The 26197-nt window shown below is 38.3% G+C and overlaps 1 protein-coding gene across 1 annotated transcript; it reads right to left on the reverse strand.

Moving 5' to 3' along the window:
* Positions 1–2524: 2524 nt before the first annotated feature.
* On the reverse strand, positions 2525–25655 carry LOC145766537 (major facilitator superfamily domain-containing protein 8-like). The gene is made up of 8 exons (XM_082578261.1): positions 25589–25655; positions 22235–22420; positions 14601–15113; positions 13653–13810; positions 10247–10388; positions 7346–7465; positions 3315–3445; positions 2525–2691 (listed from the first exon to the last, which is right to left on the reverse strand). The coding sequence occupies exons 1-8, from the start codon at positions 25653–25655 to the stop codon at positions 2581–2583; spliced, it is 1428 nt and encodes a 475-aa protein (XP_082434387.1). The 3' UTR covers positions 2525–2580.
* Between the last annotated feature and the right edge of the window lie 542 nt (positions 25656–26197).

Below are 26197 nucleotides of genomic sequence, written 5' to 3' on the forward strand. Positions count from 1 at the left end.
CCAGACCGCAGAGCAAGGGGGGGCCAACTTTTCGTTAAGGGGGGCCGAAAAAATTTGAATGATTTTGGTATTTTAACCTCTTAAACACCGGTATCCACAAAAATTGCAATATGTCAGTTTAGTGTTAAGACCAGTAGCGTAGCCAGGAATTTTGAAAGGAGAGGTTTTGACGACCGGCGGGCGAAGCCCGACGGCGTGTTCGCCTAAGACGACACCCAGCGACGGGGGGTCTGGGGGGCCTCCCCCAGAAAATTTTGAAAAATTACTTTGAATTTGGTGCATTCTGAGAGCATTTTCAACAAAAATGTGGGTATGAATATTCCTGTAAAATGGTGCTGTCAGGTGGCATAGCAAAAGGATAAGATCATGTTTTCTTCAGCATTTTTCGGAAATAAAGCTAAGTCTCTATGTTTTCTTGTTGCTAATTCCTGGCTGAGATGTTTGAATGTTAGGTATTGGCACAACTCGCTCTTTTAATGCAGTTTTGTTTAAAATTAGGCAAATTTTTTTAGACTGAAAGCATCATGCTCAAGCATAAAGAGACTGAAAGCATCATTCTCAATATCGTGACGTCACACGCGTGCCAAAGGGGGGGGGGGGGTTGTAACCCCCCCCTTTGGCTACGCCACTGGTTAAGACCAACACTGGTCTCTTATCACGGCAACCATATTACAATGACCAACATAACAAAGCAATTGTTGACTTGTTGTATAAATAGCGGTACTTGTTACGAGCAAAAACTTTAACTGGCTCGAAGAAGCTAGTGCCGAGGATTTTGATATATATGATTACATTCCGCCTATACAACCGTGAGCTAGTCTATTGCAATTGCAGTCGCGGATGGTTGGATGCAAGCCGTCTCACAAACAAGTCTAAATCGATAGATTTCGATACAGAATGTTCAAAGGCCGTAAGCACTAAGTTTGCCTGTCTTGGTTGTAACATGCTCCGTCTAGAGGGAGCGTCAGCCCTTGTTAACACTGAGAATCCACACTCACAAACGGCAGTGCTAGATTCAAATGTAGCAATATCTGCTGCAAGGTTGAACAGTTCACAGATTAGAAAACTAGAAACAAAATTTATTTACACTGATTGGATTGAAGAAAAAAAATAAACACTGCTTAACTGCACAAATTTGGTTTATCACTGCACAGATTGGTTATCACTGACCCTTAGAATTTCAATTAAGTATGGTAAGTAATGGGTATGAATTAAGTATGAATTAAGTATGGTAAGTATTTAAGAATGGTAAGAATTAAGTATAGCCTAATTTGTACCGGTTTGTAGGCCTGCTGGAAATCCATTCCCTCTTTGTTAGGTTATCATTCTTTCCCAAAACATTTTTATTTTACACAGTTTCTGACAATTTTTTTACCAACCTAACACGTGTTGACCTTGGTTGAATTGAACCTATTGAGGTTGCCAAAGGAGGAGTTAGGGGGGGGGGCGAAATTGTTTAATCATCATAGCTGTTAACTAAACAAAACAATTGTAGTTAATTGGGCCAGTTGGAGCTGTGCAACGGGAAAATGGGCAAAATCATTATAATTGCAGCTGTTGCTCAAGAATGTTGGAATTTTGCCAGGGGGGGCAAAATTTTTTTCAGGGGGGCGAGGCCCCCCCTGGCCCCCGGCTGGCTACGGGCCTGTTTGTCCATACTCATGATACTCTACTAATGCAGTTATTTGTAAAATATGTGGGGAAAAACGTCCAGTTATTAACCTAACGATGGTACTGATAGAACATTGAAGTAGTTCTGTTTAAAGGTGCAAGTTTGATGCAAAAAAGATTCAATTTGATGGATTATATAGGGTAATTGGGACACAGACAGGTCTATGAATGTAGATTAAAGTTAAATCAGCTTTGTTTAACAAGTTGAACGTTTTGTTGTGTGTGTTATTAATAACTGCGAGATTTTTAGGGTTCATGCATTAATGAAAATATATAAAACTTTGTTGCCTAAACAATACTTTCTGACTTTAATGCTAAAATTATGTAGTGCAGATTTTGTTTGAATAAATTTTCTATCTCCCAGCGGAACGCATGGCAATCTTTCATGGCGCACAGGGCTGACCTGTAGTATCGGATGTTTGATGACAAAACGTTCACTAGTCTAGACTTTGTTGCAGTAGCTAGATTTCTTTAAAGGGGGGGGGGGATGTTGAGGGGCAAACATTTAATATTTCAATTAAACAATTTGCTTTAAAATTTGGTACTGATTGTAGTTAAATATTTTTGAAGGTATTTACAATGTCATCAAAACATTGTAACAGCATTAAAAGTAACTAAAAAAACGAATTTTTGGGGGGCAAGATCTAGAAAACTTTGGACGGGCAATTGCTCCCCCAAGTCCCCCATGACTATGTTCCTGCTTTGTTGCAGTTATCTGGAAACAAAAAACACCAGTTTGATTCCTTTTAAGACATTTTGCTCCATTGGACAAAAACAGTTCCACTATTGAAGAAATTTATTGTTTTGACATCAACTATAATATTTTGCTGATAGAAATATGCAATATGGACCAGATTAAAAAACCAAAATTTTGTAGAAATTCTTTTGCGAGATGTCAGTCAATCGAATTTAGGTCACATGGGTGTCTCCACTAGACTGCTGCAAGAGAGATGCCATTTCCGAGTTTCTTTGAGCTTGATTTCTTGAATCAAGTCGTTTGTAGGATAATAATACCATTACCTGAACAAAAAAAAGATACAATGTTGATAGAACTTAGCAGGGCTACAGCTTAGTCTGCAAGTTAAATGCAATAGCACTGCGCTTTGTTTTCTAGTTTATGTATTTTTGTCATATTAGTATTATATATCCTTAAATTGTAAAAAATGTAACTAGAAAAGATATACTTGGACTGCTCACAGCAAAAATATTTTATGTCAATGCACAATTCTTTGTTTTTGTTGCAAAAAAATTGCTTGTTGTTCATTTCGCTTTAAATTCGAAACGGTTACCCAATATTCAAGCTTACGATTGCCACACAAAGAAATATTTCATAACTTTAACATTTTTCATATGCTTCCGGTAGGCTACAAGTTTTTTTTTTTTTAGTTTGTTGACTATCAAAAAAATTTTGCGAATTGTTTCGTTTCGTTAAAGCGAATTCATTTCGATTAGCCTAAAACCTTGCAAATCCACAAAATATTTAATGTATGACGTTACCAGTTGTCCAAGTATTGCTTTTAAATAAAATATTTGAAGTAGCTACCACTTCTATTTGTTTTGCATTTCTTAGCCTAAGTAGCTTACAACTCTGCATAACATTCAAAGGTTGAAGCATTACTATTGGAAAATGGAAGCTTTCTTACATATACGATCAAAAGAAGAAATAGAAACATTCCAGTCATCACAGATAAGTGGTTAAGTGTATAGCCAACCCACAGTGGCCCCAAGACTTGGCTTATTCCCATAATAAATAAAAGGATACCTTGGTTGAAACCTGCGAAGAAAAGCTCTGTTAAAACAAGCTACAAATGTAGGCTAACCGACCAAAAGAGCAAGCTGTACGTACAGTAATACGCTTGTTTTGACGCGAGCCTGCAAGAAGCAACGAGCATGTTTGAGACACTTTTTTCTTGATTGAAGTGAATAAAATGTTTACTCAAGGCCGTGATTTGAAACACTCCTTGGTCTTCAGTTATGAAACGAGTAAGTTATCAAGTAAGAAGAATAGACAAATAAAACAAAGTAACTTTGGGGGATTTAACATATTTTATTTCATCTTTGGAATAAAACACGTTAAACCCGCTAAAGTTACTTTGTTTTGTTTGTTTATGGTTCAACAAAGCAAACTCTCTACTAAAGCTTTAAGAAGAATATCAGGAAAAGTATAAGCAATTAAGCATGGTATAAATAATATGGTTATGCGTCTATTCAAAGCCGATAATTCTAAGATAACAATTCAAAGCGGTCAATTGAAAGCCGATAATGGAAAGTCGGCAATTCAAAGTTGACGATAATTAAGCCGCTTGATTGGAAAAGTCGATAATTGAAATTAATTAATCTTACTGTGATGTGATAAGAGCACGAGCTCGTACTGTACTCAAAAGTCCATCGTTTCGCAATGCTGAAGTTAGTCAGAAGTCGAACAATGAGTGGTATGGATGCTTCTTTCACGAAAACGGAGAGAGGAAAGAATAAAGCATGTCATGGCGGCTACCGCTATAATCACGACAGGGATAGTAAGCTTGATGAGGGATTAAGCTTCTGGTTGTGTGAAGAGTATTGGAAGGAGAACAAGTGCAAAGCTAGAATGCATGTCTGCAGGGGCGCCGGAAGCGGGGGGCAGGGGGGGCGAATGCCCCCCCTGCCCTCAAATTTTCTGCAGATGGAGGGGCAGGGGGGGCAATGGTTCCCTTTTAAAGTCATGTAAGCTACTGCACATTTTGCAATATAACAATTTCTGCTATTCGCTTTTAGCCTAATTATAATCTTTCATTTTTGCCTCAAAATAATATTTACGGCACAAAATTTTGCAACACAGTACAGGCCTTAAAACTCGTTTTTTTTTTCGACAGCCATCGTGGCCTAACGGGAGCTCCTTCTCGGCTGCCAAATCTGCGTGCTTGGAGGCCAAAATACAAAATAAAAATAACGATAGCACAAGTAAATAGAATTAAACTTGCAACAATGCTAAAATGATCACTTAGCGTTGTTGAAGTCTGGGCCTGGGCGACGTCCTACAATAGAATCGCTGCACCACGCAATAACTGCTTTATCGGGATTGTAATCCAGTACTATTCAAACGACACTCGCACGAGTGTCTCCAATGTGGCTGATTTTATAAAAGTTCGCTACTCCCCTAGAATTCTTTTTAGCAACGAAAAACAACGTTCGACATGTGTTGACGATGACGGCAAGGTAATAAAATAAGTATTTCAATGATTAAAACATTACTTGTAGGCTTTAACTGCCCTTTATCAGAACTGACGATGCACTAGCAAGTGCGAAATATTTGTTCTGTTACATCTACTGACATCTGATCCTGTTGCCTTAGCAATTGAGGTTTTAGCTATTTCAATGATGTACATTACTAAAAGACATTACTAAAAGAAGCATAATTTTTGCAAAATATGATCAAAAAATGTTTTCCCATTGATGTCAACTAACTTTGTTCTCCTTTTTAACAACGGTTCAATGTCCGACAACATCGAATCGACATAAAAACGACAATATTGCCAGCCGATGTAAATTAGCAATTCGGATTAAGACTTTGTTAAAATAAACGTCGGGAATTACAAACAAGACTTACAGCGCTGGCGATCGCAAATGGATATTCCATCAATAACAAATATTCCCCACACAATGCAACAGTGGCGATTATGACGCGCTGATCTAACTTTGCGTCACTCTTTGATACTGCATGTTTTCGACAGTTAATCCACGATCATTGTATTGCGAAATTAAATAATTGGCTAGGAGAGACCGGCAGCCAAACTTGGCCGATTGAGGAGGTAGCACCGGCGGTTCATTCAAGCACTACTTAGCGGCCATGGCCGCAGGCTGCTTTAAGGCTTGACAGTAGGTTACATCATTATAAAATAGCATGATGCCCTTCTTTGTATACCGGACACTTGTAGGCTATCATTACTCAATACATAGTGAGCTGATAGATTAGCATTATCGCTATGTCTTATCTTAAAACTTGAAAAAAAATTGGCCTTTTAGTAAACAAAAGTGCCCTTTTTTCGTAATCTTGCCCCCCCCAGTCAAAAATCGTTCCGGCGCCCCTGCATGTCTGCAATGAAAAGGCAGTGAAATTTGTTGAACATAATCACGCTCCTAATGGTCAGCGTAAGCAGGTTCTGGACGTTTGTGCCCAGGTTAAGTTACAAGCAGCAACGTCTTACGCTACAACTCAGCAAATCGTTACGGCGGCAACAGCAGATTTGAATCCAAATGCAGTAGCTCAAATTCCTGAGGAACGTGTTTTGAAGCGCAGCATTCAGCGAGCCAGAAGGCAAGTACAAAATATTCCTGTGGAGCCGTCAAATGCTGAAGAACTTGTAATTCCATTAGAATTCAAGAAATTGGATGATGGTGCTGTGTTTCTGCTTTGTGATTCTGGACCTGAAAATGATCGCATATGCATCTTCAGTACCTAGCGTAACCTTGAACTTCTCTCTCAGATTCAAAGCTATTTCTCTGATGGAACGTTTAGCACAGCTCCAAGCAATCTCTTTCACCAGCTATATACTATCCATAGTATTGAATTAGGCGCAATTGTACCTTTTGTCTATGCTCTTCTTCCGAACAAAGCTGCTCAAACCTATCGTCGACTTTTGCAGGCTATAAAAAACCTTTGACCTCAAAAAAATCCAATGTCCTGGATGACAGACTTTGAGACGGCTGCAATCAATGCCATTTAAAACAATTTTTCCGCAACTTCACTGACGGCTGCTTGTAAAGAAGATGATGGGAAGTTTTCAATGAGTGCTCAAAGCCTGGCAGCACTAGCATTTGTACCAGAACAAGACGTTGAGAACACATGACAAGCCCTAGTGATAAATGAAGAATTTGATCACCGAGTTCAACCTGTAGCTGATTACTTTGAGGACACTTGGATTGGTCGACCAACTCGCCACGGGCATCAAAGACCTGCTGTGTTCCTAAATGAAATTTAGAATGTTTATCAGCGCACTTTGGGTGGAGAGCATCGCACCAACAATAGCATTGAAGGGTGGCATAAACGTTTTCGTTTTCAATCAACTGTCGGTTGCTTTCGTCCGTCCATCTTTCGCTGCATCAACGCTCTTAAGAGCAAAAACATTATACGAAGCCCTAATGGAACGTCTTGTGGCAGGCCACATCCTCCACCGCAAAAAAGGAAATATAAACAACTAAACGAACGGATCCTTCGTGTTGTGCAACAGTATGATGCTTGAACAACGGCTCAGTATCTGCGTGGAATTGCTCACAACTTTGGCATGTAGTTTTCTTGTAAACTATTTTCGGTTAGAAATGTCGGCTTTTTTCTGTTTCCTTTCTGTTTTGTTTTTTGTTGCTAAGATCAGCTTTGAATTGTCGGCTTTTAATTGACGGCTTCGAATTTTCGTCTTTGAATCAACGGCTTTGAATTATCTACTTTGAATTGTCGTGCTACCAAATAACGTACAGTATTTTATCTTGCCCACAAGAAAAAACATTTCGTTTTACTTTTTAGTTACTTTTGAAATAAACCAGCTTTTATTCCTTATGAACTGAAATAATAAATTAGTTAAATTATTAAATACCGGTACGGTACAGCTCTTGACATTTGTGTAAGTGGGAAAGTACAGTTGTTCCCACACTTGATACGTTTTCAGTTATTACGAAGTTTCAAAAATAACCATGACTTTACCTTGCGTCTTTTCTGAAGTTAGTTTTGAAAATAATGAAGACTGTGGGATCCATGCATACGAGAGAGTAAACGACCACAGAGCGGAATAAATCCAAAACACAACTAATACCCATTTAGTACCTAAAAAATGAAATGAGAGTTCAAGATGTTGAAAACAATTAATAAATACGCAAGCTATGGGGTGTTTACTACAATATAAACCCATAACCGTACTATTCCATATAAACTAACCCTTGCCAAATGTCTATTGTCTATATATAAAATGTGTTTTTAGACACTTTACTTTAGCAATTCAATACGTTACTGTTACGTAACATCTTAGGAAAGTTCTAAACAAAGCAAATGGGTCTATACCGTGTATGCAAAGTTTGAAGATGTATAATATTAGGATATATAGAAACTAATGTGAGTTTGATTTTTTTTAAATGTTTAAATGCGTAGGTAAATCTTGCATACTTAAAAAATGAGTTGTTTCAAACTGTAAATCAGATCGAAGATAGTTAAAAAACTTTATTCTCCCTTATTGAAAACGTCTTTTTCATGGCATGTGCGCTTGCATGAGACATGCGGATGTCACGATTTTTTTCTATCTCTTACCAGGAAAGAGACCTGGAAAGGTTCAATGACGTACGTTAATGGGATATTACCGAAAGGCAGTCAATTAAATGTCGAATAGTTCTACTAGTGAAATGATAATGAAAATTCTTAAAGGACTTTAACGAACGGCTTCTCAAATAACTCTAATTTCGATCACAATTTATATCAGCACCAACTTCTCATCTACTTGTATTCAATTACTTCAACTCTCAATCAACAATGATCTCTGCATTTATTACCCACTACCACAACAACAACAATCTACAACTCATTATTCATAATAATCATTTACGCAAATTACACCACTATTTATAGCAGGTTGTTCGCTCTAGTAACTTCGAGAAGGTTACGCAATGTTACATCATAAGAACTCATTGTTCTGTCAAGTTGCACTACACGTAAACAAGCAAGTTAAAGAAGCTTCCAGATTTGCACGTAAAAGTAAAATGATCGGGAAATATGTTACATAATAAAGATTTCGCAATCAGAGGTTACTACAAGACAGTAACTGATAATAACATATCGCTCAAGAATTCCACAATCAAAACAGCACGTTCGGTCAAGATACAAAGCAGCCCATCGCGAGGCCTTGCACATTGATTGTGACAGCGGGGTATAATTGCAATCGATGACACCTTTTGTGTAATCGGTTTCCAGCAAATAACGCACAAGTATTGGTGATATTTTATGTTCTGGCAAGCGACCATGTATCGTCATACATTTACGCATCACTTCGATAGTTTTAGTTTAATTTTACCAGTTTCATATTATCTATATTCTGGAACACGGGCTGGTTTTTTGCTCAAATAGCCTTGGCAGTAAATCTATATTCTTGGACGACTTGTGTAACATCAGTTACAGAACTGCCAAAAGTAAACACAATGTTTCACATGAATTGGTCACATAAATGGTGCACATTATCATTAAAAGACTGCAAAAGTTTAAGTTAAATGTGTAAACCGAAGACCTTTACATTTTGTGGTCACAATAAAAGCGCACGTTACACAAAAGACATCGAATCTTAATCATCAAGCTTCCAGAACACTTTAGTCGAGTGTTATTTGTGCAGATGAAAACTTTGATGCTATTGCTTAGTCAAAGTTCCAAATCACAAATGTTGATTTTGATTGTCATGTTAGATGTACTGTGACTGTTTAATTCATCTCAAGCCTGTTATATAAAAACAAGATGAAATCAAATAAAGCTACCACAATATTGTTATTGTTATGAAACATTGCGTTGCTGCTTTGACTCAATATTTTGTGGCACTGACTAGTGACTAGGTCAGTGCTTCTTCACTTATGGAGGCTCCTAGGGAGTCTATGGAAGTGTTTAAAGGGGTTTTGTCAATACATTGAGTTTTAATTTTTTTTTTTTAAGTTTAAGCAATGCAATTAACGTATCTATGAATAATATCGCTAAATATCCATTCAAGATCACTCTTGAAAGCTTAAGAAAGCCGCATACTTACTATTTCTTTGAAAGGTGTCCGTGATTCTAAAAAGGTTAACAGCCACAAGGCTAGGCCATAAATGGGGGATATTTTACATTTTTATTGAGCAGTAAATGGATTTTTGCCTTTTGTGATGATTCAGTCTTAAGAAAATTAATCGATACACTTTGGAAATGCTAGCTAAAACTCAGCTCAGCAGCAGCCTAGAGCAGTTAGCTACACTTTGGAAATGCATTTAATTACAAGAAAACTTGTGATTGGTTGCGACTACCCGTTCACATCAAATATAACCTAAACATGTTTAATTTAGCTTCATTTCGACAATGCGATTCAGTGTTTTTTTTTAAGGTGTTTTGGAGGACCGAAACGGTCCCCCAAATTTCTCCAGCGGTTTCCCAAAATTTGGACTTGCAACTACAGTAGAAAAGTAATGGTTGTTTCTCGCTATGTCTTCAGCAAATATGGCTATTTTTTGGTATGTAAATGAAACACTTGCGGTCTCTTAAAACTACTTAGCGGTCACCCAAACCAAACCTTTAAAAAAACCTGCACATCGTCATCTAGTCTGTTTTGACATGTCATTAAGCGTCTTGCTGAGACACAGCTGCATGCTCTGGAGCGGTGTCGAACCGACATCTACTCAATCGTGTGTTTTTCGGCAGTCGAGTGTAGCAAGAACTCAGCGATAGACACGTGTTTCGTCTTATGACACGGTCACATGTATTTTAGTTTGATGTCACTGGTGCTTGCTATACACTGTTGAATCAGAGTTTATAGGTTTGCTTGTTTCAGGTAGTAATCCAATTTTTACAGTACATTAGTACAACACAACTACAAGCGGTCAAACTCACCAACTGGCTCCTTCACACCGAATACAAACATCAACAAGTACACGAGCAATGTGATCACAGAAACTGTCATGCCAGCCATCAGTAAAACACGGTCGGAAACTTTTTTGCTAATGACGGCTATTGAGCCAAGGCTAAAAATGAGCTGCAAAAAAGCATTGATTTTAACGGCGCAGCATGCATGTGAATAAAAAGCCTTTGTCAGAAAACATGATCAAATCGTATGAATTAAAGCTTCTACATCGCAGTCTTGGACAGCTAGAACTTTTTAATTTTTCTAAATTAGATTAGAATACCGACATTTCGCTCTAATTCATCAAATTAGACAACAAGATTTATCTAGTTGTCCAAGTCTACTACGCTACGTAGTAAGGGTAACTTGATCTCCGTATCTTCTGTGCATCCCTGGTTTTGTGGTCAAATTTTTTTGTTAAGCATGCAATGCTTTTAGAGCTTCATTCTAAGTGATCATATTTGCATCAACAACGTACAGCACAAAAATTACTATGAAAAATTAGCAAAACAAACTGATTTGGTCAGAGGCACAACAAATCGATTGCACTCTATGTAGCAAAAAAGTGTGATGGAAAGATATGATGCGAAATCTAACAGCTTCTTGGACCAAAACAAAACTTTTTGGTAGCTCAATCTAGGCAGTTTTGCATCCGTGTGCAGGCTTTGAATCACTGACGTAGGCCCGGTCGCAAATTTTTTTGCCACGAACTTTTGTTACTTGGAAAATCTTACTTTTAGACTAGAATCAATTTCACCAGAATCAATTTCTTTTCTCAACTTTTTTTAAATTGACTAGACTAGGTGTGTCTCCAGGCTACGTTTTTTTTTTTCCAGTTCAATGTTTAGATTTGGACCTGGAGGGCGAAAATCGGCTGCTGTGAGGACGAAAATCGGTAAAAACAGTTACGCGCGCCGCGCAGTAACCAGTAATGGCTACACTTACAGAAATATGCAAATGAGACAAAAAGTTTGTGGGAAAAAAATTTTGCGGCACGATCAGCAAGATTGACAAAGTAAAGTTACCGCTTGGTGATAGCTTATAGTGTTCCTTGGAAATTATTCCATTTTCCAGGTAGATAGGTTATTTTGACCAGCAAACACTTTAACCAGTGCCGGTCTTTGGGATGTGCGAACCGTGCGATCGCACAGGGCCCGCAAATTAGGGGGCCCGCAATTTACTCAGAAAATGCAGTAATTTTGTCATTTTCAATGAAAAAATTCAACAAGTAAATTCAACAAAGGAATTAGCAACAAGGAAACATAGAGACTCAACGAATTCAACCTATTTCGTTACCTGAACATTTCGTACCCTGAAAAGATCGAGAAAAAAAAACGACATAGCCGAAGTCGCTACTCGGAGTTGCCGCAAACATTTCAAAATTTCTCGATCTTTTCAGGAGACGAAATAGGTCGAAATTTAATTTTGTTACACGATTTCAGGGTACGAATTTTTCAGGGGACGAAATAGGTTGCATCCAAACTCAACATAGAGACATAGCTTTATTTCCGAAAAATGCCAAAGAAAGCATGATCTTATCCTTTTGCTATGCCACTGGACAGCACCATTTTACAGTAATATTCATACCTAAATTTTTGTTGAACATGCTCTCAGAATGCCCCAAATTCAAAGTAATTTTTCAAAATTTTCTGGGGGAGGCCCCCAGACCCCCCGCCGCTGGTTGTCGCCTTCGGCGATCACGCCGCCACCACCACCCTTCCCCTTTCAAAGTACCTAGCTACGCTACTGAATTGGATTATTGTCATTGGGGCCAGCAAAGCATATTCCGCACAGGGCCCGAAATACCCTAAGACCGGCACTGCTTTAACATAGGTTAATTTTTCTTATATACCAGCTGATTACAAGAGACCCTCTTCGCACTCAGCCAGAGTGTTGATTCTTGCTTTGAACATTGTTTGGTAATTACAGAAGAAAAATAGTAGGCTTAATAGCAGGGGTGGGAATCAAACCCACACCATCGAAATGGCTACTCCCTTAACATTAACCCTCAAACTGCTATGCCACTCTGACGACGGCGAAACGTTCACTTACTTTTCATAACATGCATAAGTCACATGCCTGCAATCAGCTTATTTATATCTTGCCTTCTTCTTCTTCGTCGTATGAGCTGTTCTTCTGGACTATATGTTTGGGCATGATGTCATCAGCCACTCGACAGTCTCGTCATCCAGGGCCTTCAGTCCAGGCGCTCCATGTGGTGGTTGATGGATTGGGCAGTCATGGACGACATGATCTACTGTCTGGTCTGTGGCGCCACACTCGCATCCCGGTGAGGGAGCCAGGCCCCATTTGCACATGTCTGAACGAAAGCGACCGACGCCGGTTCGTAGGCGGTTAAGCCGGACCCACGCAAGTCTTGCGAGGGACATTCCCGGAGGGTGGGGATCGACGTCGGGTAGGAAATCACGGAGTCGGGAGGTGTTGTTTTGCCACTCCATGTTCCATGTGTAGTTCGTCCAGTGTGCCGCACTTATTCCAAGATCTTCAACGTTGTTCAGAAGCTGTCGTGCGGAGGGCACAAATGGGCGTCTTGATTTCAGTCGCTGCTGTCCTCCAGGTAGGCGCTGGAATGTACTGTGGAGGAGGTGGTCGGGGTCCAGTGCGCGACGAGCAAGGGAAATCATGGCTCCTTTACGGCGAAGCTCAGCAGGTTGGATGCCTGCAAGGATGGGAAGGCAGTCCGTTGGAGTAGGACGCAGGCATCCAGTCACAGTGCGTAGTGCGTCATTGATGGCGGTGTCAATGTGGCGGGTGTGAGAGCTGCGGCACCACACTGGTGCGCAGTACTCAGCGGTAGAATGGACAAGGGCCAAGGTAGCTGTGCGAAGGGTTTTCGCATCAGCTCCCCAACCGGAACCCGCCAGCCGCCTTAAAAGTGCAACGCGCGCAGATAGTTTTTTGCGCAGTGACTCCACGTGTCGTCGGTACGTGAGTGACCTGTCCAGGGTTACGCCGAGGTAGATGGGTTCGGCGCAGTAGGGGAGGTGTTCGTCATCGGTGGTAATGTTGATCTCACGTTTTGCTTCCTTGTTGTTTAGGTGGAAGGCTGCCGACACTGTCTTTGCCTTGCTGAGCTGTAGCTTCCATTTCTGGAGATATGTTGATATAGTTGACATGTCCTGGCTTAGGTTCCTCTCCATTGACTGCCAATCTCCGGCTGGATGCAGGAGAGCCAGATCGTCTGCATAAGCATACTTCCTGGAGATGGTTTATTAACCAATCAGAATCTTGCCTTCTGATTGGTTAATAAACCTCATCTGCTGAAGCGACCTGCAGATCACAAATACGCCAAAGAGCGAAGCGTTTAACCACTTAACTAGTCATGTCAGTGGTCTGTTACAAAATAATCGCAGCATAAAAAAACAATCTACTCACAATGATGCCACAAACAAGAAAATATATGCTATTAGAAAAATCTTCCCAGTCGAAAAGCAGCTGAGTTATCGGTGTGACCATCGTTTCCATCCCACTTTGGACAAACGTAAGAACAAATGTCAAGGATAGACAAACGACAACTTCCTCTCGAACCAAATCTGAAATAAATTGAAACTTAGCTACAAACAATGCTTGAAAAGTTATGTCAGTATTTCAAACGGTTATACATCATCTGCATCAACATTTGATGATGATCATTACAGCCTCGCGATTGAAGTTCAATAACTCAAAACAGGAAAGTTTAAAGCAGCGGTGCCGGTGCCCAAAGTGCTGCCGCGGAAACAGTGTCTGCAGCCCTCGTTTGGGTTCTAGAATATACAACCTTAAAGCTTAGGTCGATTTTCAGGAAAAAAAGAGTGACAATTTTACTGCTATCACCAAAACTCGTGAAAAACGAAATGCTAAAAAATGTGGCTAAAAAAAACTTTGGGCACTCCTGGTTTAAAGCAAAGTGCCTTTTCATCATCATCATCACGTGCCGTCTCCGATCCAACGGTCAGCTGTCATTGTCTTTTGGCAAGACCAAAAAAACTGCATCGTGAAACTGAATTTAAAACAAAAGCAAGAAAATGTGCGCTAAACCAAACGAACCTTGATCCCGTGAAAGGCGGTTCGAAGCTAATCGAAATTAGTTAAATGAAAATTAATTCAAGGCCAAGTCAAAATAGAAGACTTTGACAACGTAAAAAATCTCTGCAGCTGAAATTAAGTTTCAAGCGCTTTTGTATTAAACATTTCATACTTTAAGAGCAAGACTGCTGTGGACTATTTAATTTCATAAACTAACTAAGATGTCTTAACCAAATTATTTTTTTTATATTCTTGCTATTAATTTAAGATAAACATAAAAGCATGAGCCTACTGTATATAATATTGCATGACACTCACCTTGGTACACATAGGACCAAAACGAATATGTATACTCCACAGCTGTTTCGTGATTCCTGTCTGTATCTCCATTCTCAATTTGAGCTCTGGGTGATCCATCTTTACATGTCGTGCCATACATTTTTGGCCTTAATCTTTCATATTCATGTTCGTTGTGAATTGTAACACTGTCAGTGGGATTTGAGTCAAGATCTCGATAAAAAAATATCATCAAAAAAGTGTGGATGATGAATAGTAACGCCATGAAAATTCCTGGAGACGTGTATGAATTAACTTCAAACGGGCCAATCCAAAAATGTAATTCTCTAAGAATTAAATTAAACGTTGGTCCAATTACCAGACCAAATTGTCGCAAAGCTATTAAGATAGAAATAGTAGCAGTTCGTTCTTCCTCTGAAGTGGATCGGGTTACCATTCCGAAAAGGGATGAACCTGAAGCGGGACCAACTCCAGCTATAAGTCGACTTCCTAATATCAGGTAACGGTTTCCACCAGCAAAGTACATGAAGTTGCCTGCAAAGAACAGGCTCTCATTAATATTAGTTTGAAAGGTAGCTTGAAATGCAATGAAGACTAAAGCTGCTATGACTGACACAGTATCAAGTTGCTTTGAAGTGCAGATGTAAAATTTCTTGTTGCTCTATATCAGTGGTTCTTAACCTTTACTAACCTGCCGAACCCTTATGCTAATCGGCAAGCTTTCGTTGAACCCCAAATTTTCGCTGAGTCACAAAAACAAAAATCTACCACATTTAATATTTATACATTAGGCCTACTGCATCAATGAGACCTCTGCTGTTCTTTTTGTGAGACCAATTGTGAGACTCATGGCTTTGTCTCAAAAACAGCAATTCTTATGTCATTTTCGCATGCAAGCCGGTTTCGTTTTTTTGCTTTAACATTCACCAGAATAGAAAACGCATGCTCGCATAAATAAGTGCTTACGAATGGCGTGAGAACTTCAAGAGCAACTTTTGTACAATAAGGATAACTTTCTATTTGTTGGCACTTTCGTTTTTTTGGCAGGCATGTTAGGCTAAAGTTAAACAGCAGATAAAAATATTATTATATTATTATTAATTTATTATACATAATAAACAAAAAACAACATGTATGAAATGCGCATGAAATGAACACTGTTGGAAGTGTGCTGTTTTCGTGCTTACTTTTATCATTCGTTGTTATTAATATGTTACATTTTAAAAGGTGTTGCAACCATGAGCCTTTCTTTTTTCTAGCATAAATATCTGTTTCTTAATACAGTGAAGAAATAAAATGTAGGCCTACTGGTCCGGTACTGACTAATGGCTGGCTACTGATCACTACCGCCAGTCAATACAAAACCTTGAGCAAACCTGCCTACGCCTACAAAAAAGTACAAATGCAGTAAAGTAAGCGGGCTAAACAATTCCTTTCGATTTCCTTACAAAAAATAATTTTCTTAAAAATTAAAAATAGAACTAAATTTCCTTAAACTATGGAAATTTCCTTAAAAGTGAGAGCCCTGCTTCTGCCGTTCCATACAAAAAACAAGCATGAGGAAATTCATGCTTTGAGAAAATTAAGTTCTTCTTACCGATTTTTTTTGCGATGTTACGTAGTAATATATATTTTTGCATTCTGTGTTACATGCAGATGGCATCATTAGCCTACATCACCAGTCAAATACACAGATGTTTGTTTACCATCATGTAAGCCTCAATCAAGTTTCGGCTTTACAATATTTTCCAAAAATATTTGCTGATATACCATTCAGTAGGCCGTGTGTTAATGTTTCAGAGGACGTTTGCGCCGAACCCCTGAAACAGCTTCGTCGAACCCCTGGGGTTCAATCGAACTCCGGTTAAGAACCACTGCTCTATATGACCAAGCTCTACATTCAGCTTCCATTCCACATACACTTGTTTTCCTTGCTTGAAAACAAAAGACTTTTAATAAAAAACTTTTAAAAAATGCTATTACTATTGCGAAATGGATTCTCAATAAATTACACTGAGAGGTTAAATTGTGCCAATGCCAGCATTTGATGAATGCAAAATAACAGTAGGCTACCATTTTTAGCAAATACTATTGCCCTTTCATTCTAGGGAAATTCATTGTTTTGACCCGAGTCTGATTCTTCGTCTCAATGTATCGGTTCAGAACTGCAGTAAAGTATTTTTCAGTCTGATGAACAAGGTTTCTTTCTTGGCCTCGGAAACCTGGTTAGGTTTCGATCGTTGTGGTGTATTTACATGCATATGGCCCTTCATGATTGCGATTTTCGTTCGAATTTTTATTGTGGCTTTTGAGTATTTTTTTATGTGGAGTTGCTTGGCATTTGAATATCTTTTATCGATGCTTCAGGCTTTTATCATCGAAGCCCGTTGCATTACATATTCATTTCTTTGTTTAAGCTATTGTCGTTAAATTAGTACAAACAATGAATGACTTATTTGCAGTAAAAAAGCAGGTTGTAGGTTATTTCAACTTATTTATTTAAAAAACAAACAAATACATAATGATTTTGATGAAACGTAATAGTATTAAATTGACAATTGTTAAATTAATTCCTTGAAATGTTTTGGCTTCTGTTTGGTCCTAATTTGTGATTTAAAATCGGTGGTCTGCACATTAGGGAGGGTTGTCAATAACAATGCACCTTTTTTGTCAAATCACTTAGCAACTCAGCTCAGGTAAGAGGCTTAATTAGGTTACAAACAAATAATCTGAAAATCTTTTTTAGATCGGGCCGCGGGAAAACGCCGCACAAAAAATCAATATCACTTAAATAAAATAAAAAACGTTCCCCCCCCCCCCAAAAAAAAAACTTAATTAAAAAATAGAAAATACACAAAACGACGCTAAACAGTCAAACACAATCAAAGAAGGGTTTTATCCTTTCTTCAGTCAAAGTAAAGGCCTTCAGTTATTGTGCCGAGTAAACTGGAAGCGAAGTGATTCATCTCTAAACGGAGCCGTTTGTCGTGAACGAACGAGCTTGTTTTTGTCGACTACAATCGTCGAATTGAAATCATCTTTTGTGTCCAGTAATGTTGCGGCTGCGAGGGCAGCTGCTGCTCGACTCGGAATTTCATAACTTTCCGCCTCACGAGCAACTGTACGACTATCGAAAGTATATCGCTCCTGCTCTTCTTCGAGTTATTCTCTGGCGATCGAGCACTCTGAAGGGAAGCGCCATCTGGGAGTTTCTTTTATATTGTCGTCATCCGAGTCGTGAGTACATTCTTCGCATTCCTTCCGCTTGTTTTCTCGCTTCTCTCTCGAAAGCAGTTGCTCCTTCCGCTCGTCCCTCTTCTTCTTCAGATTCTACCGCCTCCCAATCGACGTTTCCAATGAAACCACGTTGCTCCGCGTTGGTCCATAACAAAATCAACTTCGCGTGAATACAGCAATTTGTCGTCAACGACGTCGAAGAGAGTGTCGAGGCAAAGACTCGCCTTCATTGAAGCTTTCCATTCAGCCGTCTTTCTAGCCGTTAGGATTTTATTCTTCGTCTTAACCATGGCCCATTCCTTCAGGATCTTCTTGATCACTCCCTCACGCATGATGATCGCCACTGTGGCGAAATCGTAGATAGTACTTGTTATCTTAGTCGCCACTGCTTCCGCCATTTCGCGCAGCCCCATATACTCCTTATAATCTCCGGTGTCCTTCTTCGTGATTTTGTATTCTTCTTTTACTCGGGCGCAATATCGGAGAACGTCACCACTGGTGGAAAGAACCAATTCATTCATTTCTTTGGCAAAGCCGAACACCGGATCAGCAGATCGAGTATATGCGGCCATGTTATAACTATTATAGCCCAATCAACTGCAATTAATTGATAAACTGCCATTGGTACTGATAATTATCTGTATTCAATCAATCAATGTAAATATGACTGGTAGGTAACCACTACCACTACGAATTACTTTACTGAATACCCGAAATAAATTGCAATTTGTGTTTAAAATTTCCCTCCACTTCACTATTGTGAATAATTTTTTTTACTGAAACAGAACTCAATTATACTTGCTTCAGTCAGTAGGCTAACACCCTACCTGTTCTGCCTTCTCTGTGCCCTGATACCTGAGTAGTCCATATTCCCTGCCTTCACTTTTATATTTACCTACCTGCAATGCCCATACCCTGCTGCTGCTTTCACCTTTTATATAGGCTACCTAAGTTTTAGTAGTTTACTTACTTGCAATTGCATACCATGCCTTCACCTTTTATATAGGCTACCAAATAGCCTGCTTACTTTTATCCCATGCCATCACCTTTTATATAGGCTACCAAGTAGGCTACTTGCATACCCTGCTTATTTAACCTAGTTATCTAGCCATATAGCTAAGCTTACTCTGAATCCAGGCAACCCTGCCTGTCAGAAGGGTTGCAATTGGACAGTAGCCACTTTTGACATGATCTGATTGGTTGGTGGTGTCAAAGCTGAAATTGGGATCTTTACTGGGAATTAACATGTTTAAGTGGCTACCAGCTGTGCTTTAAGATCTGAGCACACATGTTTCCAATATATTTTTATGTTTTACAACAAGAAACAGTGAAAAACTGGATTGTCATGCATCCCAAGCAGTGGCGCCGCCAGACTTTCAACATTGGGGGGGGGCAAAATATTGACAGTGCAAGACAGTAGCATAGTCAAAAATTTTGAAAGGGGGGGTGTTGACAGCCGGCGGGCGAAGCCCGATGGCGTGTTCGCCGAAGGCGACACCTAGCGGCGGGGGGTCTGGGGGTCCTCCCACAGAAAATTTTGAAAAATTACTTTCAGTTTGGTGCATTCTGAGAGCATTTTCAACAAAATTGTGGGTATGAATATTTCTGTAAAATGGTGCTGTCTGGTGGCATAGCAAAAGGATAAGATCATGTTTTCTTCGGCATTTTTCGAAAATAAAGCTAAGTCTCTATGTTTTCTTGTTGCTAATTCCAGACTGAGATATTTGAATGTTGGGTATTGGCAAAACTCGCTCTTTTAATGACGTTTCGTTTAAAATTAGGCAAACTTTGTTTTAGAGACATAGGTTGATTGCTTTTTTTTTGCGAGATTATTACAGTTTTATTATTTATCAATGTTCTCCTTGGTTGATTCAAAAAACGATCTTATTCCGGTAAGTCACTAACTTTTATGCTCTGAAGTCAACCCAAAGTTTAGAAAATGTAACGTCATAGAGGTCATACATCTTGATGAGTGTCAAACAAAAAGCTTTGAGACAATGAAGTTACTTTATGCTATTTCTGATATATTCAAGTTTTGTATAACGAATAGCTGTTTAGATGTTAATCTACTGTAGATCGAACAAGCGATCTCAGCAGTTGCAGATGGCTTGCATCCTTGCACAGTTTGACGAGAAACTACATCATAGGCTACAACTTTTCTTGTAAACAATGTATTAACATCCGTAAATTCAATTTGAAAGGTTGAAACCCCCGAACCCCCCTCCCTTGGCTACGCCACTGGTGCAAGACATGCAAGACAATGGTATATTATTTAATTTCTCTTGTTTTCTACCAGGGCTGGAAAAAATGTTTAGCTTTCCGGGAATCTGTTTTTTAGAGAAAAAATTTCCCGCGGCTTACAATCACGATAATGAGAACCTTATATTTTACTGATCTCCGGAGCTGACGTAAACCTTAAAAGTCATGTCGACATATTCTTGATGCCCCCCTTATCGAAAATTGTTCTTTGTAATACCGCTTTGAAGGAGGATTACGACTATGAACAAAAGAATAAATTTTAAACTTCATTTTGAATTGAAAAGACATGACGTAATGTCTTCCAACCTTAGTTATATATTTTTTCATTACGTAACGTCTTGTAGGAATAAATTGAAAATCAGTATGATCACTCAAAATGAAAGCAATGGGACTACGAATCCTCACTAAACCAATCAATCAATGATCTTGTTGCACTGAAGATGACAACCTTATATTTCACTGATCCCCGGAGCTGACGTAAACCAGGCATAGATCTGTTGACTCAATGCAAACCCTTTGAAGGTTGGGGGGGGGGGCTGTCAATTCAACTTTTTTGTATCAACAGTTGTATCTCTAAAACCACTGAGGCTGCGACTACGAGATTTCTTGACTTTTCCTAACTTTTATTCACCTCTATTGAGCTGAAATTTTGAGCGAATAAAGGTTATAAATTGAAAGATATAAGGCATTTCTCAGCACATCCTCTGAAATATTTTATATTCTATTGTGAAACATTTTCCCACCAGCTGGATGAAAGTAGCTTAATTAATTTGGCCCATGTCTCGTTAATCCTAACTGTTTCACAGCGTGAAGGGCATTGGCTGTATGTAAACTAATGTAAAACAAATTAATCACAACATTACTATGCACGTTCTTCATTACTCTACCAAAAAATAATGTGTAAACTCACGATACAAATTACACTCATAAGTGACCTCAACATTTCAACGTATATGAGCAGTTCTAAAATTCACATAGTTTTAATTTTCGGATATGCTCATCGTGAATAATTTTACAAAGTGAATCCCAAATTTTGAAACCGTGCCAACATAACAGAAATATCACTCCTAAAGCATAAGAAGAATTGACAGCCCCCTCCAAACTGAGCAAGGCTCCAGGAGCCCAACCTTCTAAGGGTTAAAAGTCATGTCGACTTATTCTTGATGCCCCCCTTATCGAAAATTGTTTTTTGTAGTACCGCTTTGAAGGTGGATTACGACTATGAACAAAAGAATAAATTTTAAACTTCATATTTGTATTGAAAATACATGACGTAATGTCTTCCAACCTTATCACATTTTTTTCATTACGTAATATTTACCACCACCAAACCACTTTTGACGATCGAATTTGTTAATTTATTATTCGGTAAAATGTTTAGATGATGTCACGTCATTAGGCTGATTTGAGATATAATTTCATTCATGACGTCGTATGGATGAAAAACTTTTACAAGTTTTATACTCTGCTGAGATTAAAGAAGAAACATAAATGATAAATATTGGAGAAATTGAGTCTCCTTTACAACTTAAGAATCGAACAACTCAAAACTGCTGAAACAAAACGTTTTATTTAAGTGAAAGAATCACTGCAAGCAACCAATGCCAAAATGCGCGCGAAAGAAGTCATGGGAGTGTGAGGTGTCAAAATTTTAACAGGTTGTTATTTTTCTACTTCAATGTGACGTTAATTAAAACTTTAAAAAGTCTATATCTTTGCTTCTGTAGAAAATCTTTTAATCTACTGTACAATTTAGTCATCAAGGTTTTCCATACTTTTTTTAAAAAGAGAGCTTTTACCTCTCTTTTTAAAAAAAGTTGCTGAGTTGCTGAGTTTAACTGTATGATGATTGATAAATCAACCGTGCTTGATGGGTGTGCAGCACACACACCCTGAATATACGTCACTGCAATATCCCTGAAATGGGGTGATTTACTGATTAGTTGGACCCTGTTGTGCATCGTCTTCGTGGTGTTCAATTAAAAAATGGTTTTTGATTTTGCCATTTACTCGACAAACCTCCTAAGAAACTCGAGTTGCTAAGCGATCTGTTCTCGACGGCCCTCCCTACTGTACAAAGTGTACATAAACCATCTTTGTTAAAAATTTTCATTGCTGTTTTGTTAGCACATAAAGGCTTCTTGTTTAAGTAGAATTACCTGCAATTTCAAACATATCACTAACGATAACGGCAGCCTTCGTCGATCTGGTTCGGTCAGTGATGTATCCAAATACAGGAGCGCCCAAAAGTCCAGACAAACTAAATGATGACATCACGATTCCAATGAAAAAAGTTGGTGCATCTAAGCTCATGAGATACAAGTTTAGAGTGGGCAGGATCACAGCTGTGAAAATAAATAGAAACATGTGTTTGATTTTTGACAAAATGAAGCTTCTGAGTATGCACGCTTATGTCAACCGTTAAACAAAGCACAAAATGGTACACTAAGATTTTGCGTAACAAGACAATACACTTATCTAAATTAATAAACGTCCAACGTAGCCTAGTAATTTATTAACAGGCCCACTATAGACCAGCTATCCAACATGATACTAAGGCTACCTGGAGGAGGGGTCTGATTTGTCACATTTTGCAGTATGTGACTTCCGCTACTCCTACTGTCTGACTGAAATTTGTTAAGACTTTTTTTGCTTTTTGCTGAATGGTAATTATATAAAAGCTTTCTCTTGCTTTGGAGAAGCAGCAAAAATAACTAGAAAAACTGAGTCAAAAAATGTCCAATTAGACCAGAGATGACGAACCTGCGGCCAGTCAAAGAATTTTGTGCTGCCCGCAAAACAATTTGACAATCGCTCATGCATTAAAGACAAAAGACATCTCAAAGCTGTTTTATGCCTTTACTGGTACACCTTTCCTCTTTGCTATTTTCTTCCCCTAAACACTTTGCCTAAAAAAGTCGTTACAGGTCGAGACTGCCAGATGAAAATCTTAGTAGTCTATGCAGTTGAGAGTTGCCACATCGTCTGTTCGACCTAATATTGAACGCTTAGTCAAGCAAAAAACTTTCCAAAAATCCCACTAAGCAAAAAAATTCAATGTTTCAATGTTATTTTTTAATATTTTAGATAGCTTCAAGCTGCATTAGATAGTTTCAGCTGTATGATTTGCATGAGCTTCTGTTTGTTGTTTGAAAAAGAAATTTCATTAACTGATTTGTTCTTTCGGAGCATAATGGTCGAAACATTTAGTCAACTTAAGCAAAAAGGATAGAGCCAAAAAAAGAAGAAATCATACTCATATGAAAGCAAACACTTCGAAAATTGAACTGTGTTCATTATCAGTGCAAGTACTGTTGCTCTATCCATTTTGCTCAAGTTGATTTATTTTTTATTTTTTACTGTTGTATGTTTCGATGCTGCGCAAGATAATTTCTAATGTGTGGGTTTTATTACTTTCATCTGCCATTTGTTACTTTTCATGAATAATATCTTGAGTCGCTTCTAAAAGATTTCATAGTAGGTTACCATTAAAAAGTTGTGTGGCCCGATAACTCATGTGTAATTGTCAAAGTGGCCCACGACCGCAAAAAGGTTCGTCACCCCTGAATTAGACTGTTAGCAAGTGACTGTCTGACTGAAATTGTCAAAATTAAATTGTAGCCTATTTGTTTTTCAAAGCCTGGTCATGTTAAAACTTATAAATTGTCACCTAGGGAAGACAGTAAAAAAGATGTAAAAATATTATTTTAAAAAAATTGTTCAGTTACCAAAGTTGGCAAAATCTGGAAAAGTGTGCAAAATGTAACAATGTAACAGCCGCATCTCTAGATAGCCATGATGATAAATTGTAGGCCTAGTAGGTAGAGAGAATGGTAAAAGGAAATCATCACACATTTAGAATTGTAGAGGCCAATGCTTTCATGCAAAAGTTACATAATTTTCAAATGAATTAAGGTTAGGTACTACATTTAAACCCAGATATTGCATATCAGCTGAATGAATCGGCACTCAACAGAACACATTGAAAAAAACTGTGTCAAATCAAGTCAGCTGCTTATGATAATAGAAATTTATTGTTTAGTTTCAGTAAAATTCACGCATCGTTTTAACTGAGTAGGCTACAATACAATTGTTGGCAAAATTATAAAACAACTGTTTAGCCTACTGCAGCATTGCGTCATATTGCGTTTCCAACAAACGGATAAGAAAATCTTTTCTCTTTGAAAAGACTCTGCTGTTAAGACTCTATAGCTCCGGCATATATAAGCAGGCCCTAAATTAATAAACTGGCCGTTAAAGAAACATCGCAGATCCGAATATTTTTGCTTGAAACTAGAAATGTTTTTAGGTTATAAGAGACTATAGGTGCCTGCCAGCACTAACTTCCTATTGACTAAAAAACGGCTAAACTGAAGGAACAAAGCAAGAGAAAATATTTTTATTTATAAGATTGATTTTGGGTTCGTGACCAAGTAAGTGCCTTTAAATTTTCTGCTGGCCTAAAATTTTATGAACTGTTTTTTTTTTCGTTCAGTCATTGACTAAGCCATTGGTTTCACACAATTCCCAAGCAAAAAAAAAAAACGAAAGTAATAAAACGAAATAAAGCTCTCGGAAGCAAGCTCGCACATTTCTGACGTAAATCTTCGCTGTTTTGAGATCACAGTTTTGCGTTGTTTATTCTTTCAAATGTTAACTTTGTGTAAAGCAGGGGTTAAGCAAGGTGCGGCCATTTTTTCACTTTTTGTGTGGCCTATACTCTTCTTTCAGCTAACATTCACTTGTGTTACTAGTTATACATATTTTCATTTGCATGTTGAACATTTACGTGTGTACACATTTGCAATGATATTCCACACGTAAGTGTATAGTTGCAATATTTTCTAGTAAAAGCGGAAAATACAAATCATTCTTTATTTGCAGTGCGGCCCTTTCAGTAAGCATTGCATTTTCCTAACTAACCTTTGGGTTAGAAAGGTTGCTCACTCCTGGTCTAACGTATTATGCCGGCATATTGTTTTAAATCTGCTATTGGCCTTTTGTTTAATTTCGCCTAAAAGTGTCAAGTGAACTTAAGTGAAGCCCCGATAGCTCAATTGGTTAGCGCGTCACTTCTGGAACGAAGAAACTTCAAGATCAATAGCGGCGCTGGTTCGACTCTCGGGGTGTGCGCTTGAGCAACGCACGTTAAGGACTGCTCTCCATTCAGCGGCATCTAATGTATGGAATAATTTCCCGGCAACAAGACTTCAACAATCGGAAACTTCACTCTGTCAATCTCGGTGACTGGGCCTGCGTCAGTGGTTCAAAGCCTCTACAAGTATGCGAAACTGCCAGGATTAAGCTCTGCAAGAAGCTTTCCCAGTCCGAGGATAAAGATTCAATCAATCAAGTATTTTACGACGGAGCATAGACTAGTAAGCCGAATTCTAGTGTCATTAGCGAGTAGGCTTGTACGACAGTCGCAATGTATTTTCCACTTTACAAAAGCAACTAAGCATAATAAACATACTTTTGCACGTCATAAAAGACATTTTGGTAGCTATCCTTACCATATTCTATACCACTGAGCAAATAATAGAAGCTGATGATTCCAAAAGTAGCAGACAATTTCTTCATCGAATTTTCTATTATTTTTCACTTTTTACCAACAAAAACCTTAATTAACCACCTTCAAAAAGCATCTGGAAAATTTATACTTTGAATTGGTTTAGTAGCGGATCTACAATTTTTTGGAGGGCACTGGAGTTTCAACTAGACAAATTCTGTAAAACAAAATAAAAATTGAACTCCGAAAAAGCAAACTAGTGTAGTAGGGGTCTGGGGGTTACACCCCATAGCAATCTGACAGTTTTCATCTAGTTTTGGTCAAATTTTATGCGGTTTTATAGGTTGAATAATGCGTTTTTGATGAAGACACACACTTTGTATTTACTCAAATTCATTAAATAAATTATATATTCAAGGAAAATGTAGGCTACAACGAGTCCAAATTATATCAAGTTATCATGTTGTGTATTCACTAAATAAAAACTGGATTACTGTAAACGTTTGAGCGACAATTGAAGCTGTGTTTTAAGTTATTTTCTTTCGGACCACACAAGGACTTCAACAATTCGCTTGTTTACCAAGTTTTGTGTAGAGTTGTGTAAAAAAGTTGA

The sequence above is a fragment of the Aplidium turbinatum genome, chromosome 3 (assembly GCF_918807975.1).
Source record: "Aplidium turbinatum chromosome 3, kaAplTurb1.1, whole genome shotgun sequence".
In the NCBI taxonomy this organism is placed as follows: Eukaryota; Metazoa; Chordata; class Ascidiacea; order Aplousobranchia; family Polyclinidae; genus Aplidium; species Aplidium turbinatum.

Coding starts and splice junctions, on each gene's coding strand:
- LOC145766537 (XM_082578261.1), bottom strand. CDS start 25,655: ATGAAGAAATTGTCTGCTACTTTTGGAATCATCAGCTTCTATTATTTG. Junction 15,114..22,234: donor TGATATGTTTGAAATTGCAG/GTAATTCTACTT, acceptor TGTTCTTTGCAG/GCAACTTCATGTACTTTGCT. Junction 2,692..3,314: donor TTCTTCTTTTGATCGTATAT/GTAAGAAAGCTT, acceptor TTTTTTGTTCAG/GTAATGGTATTATTATCCTA.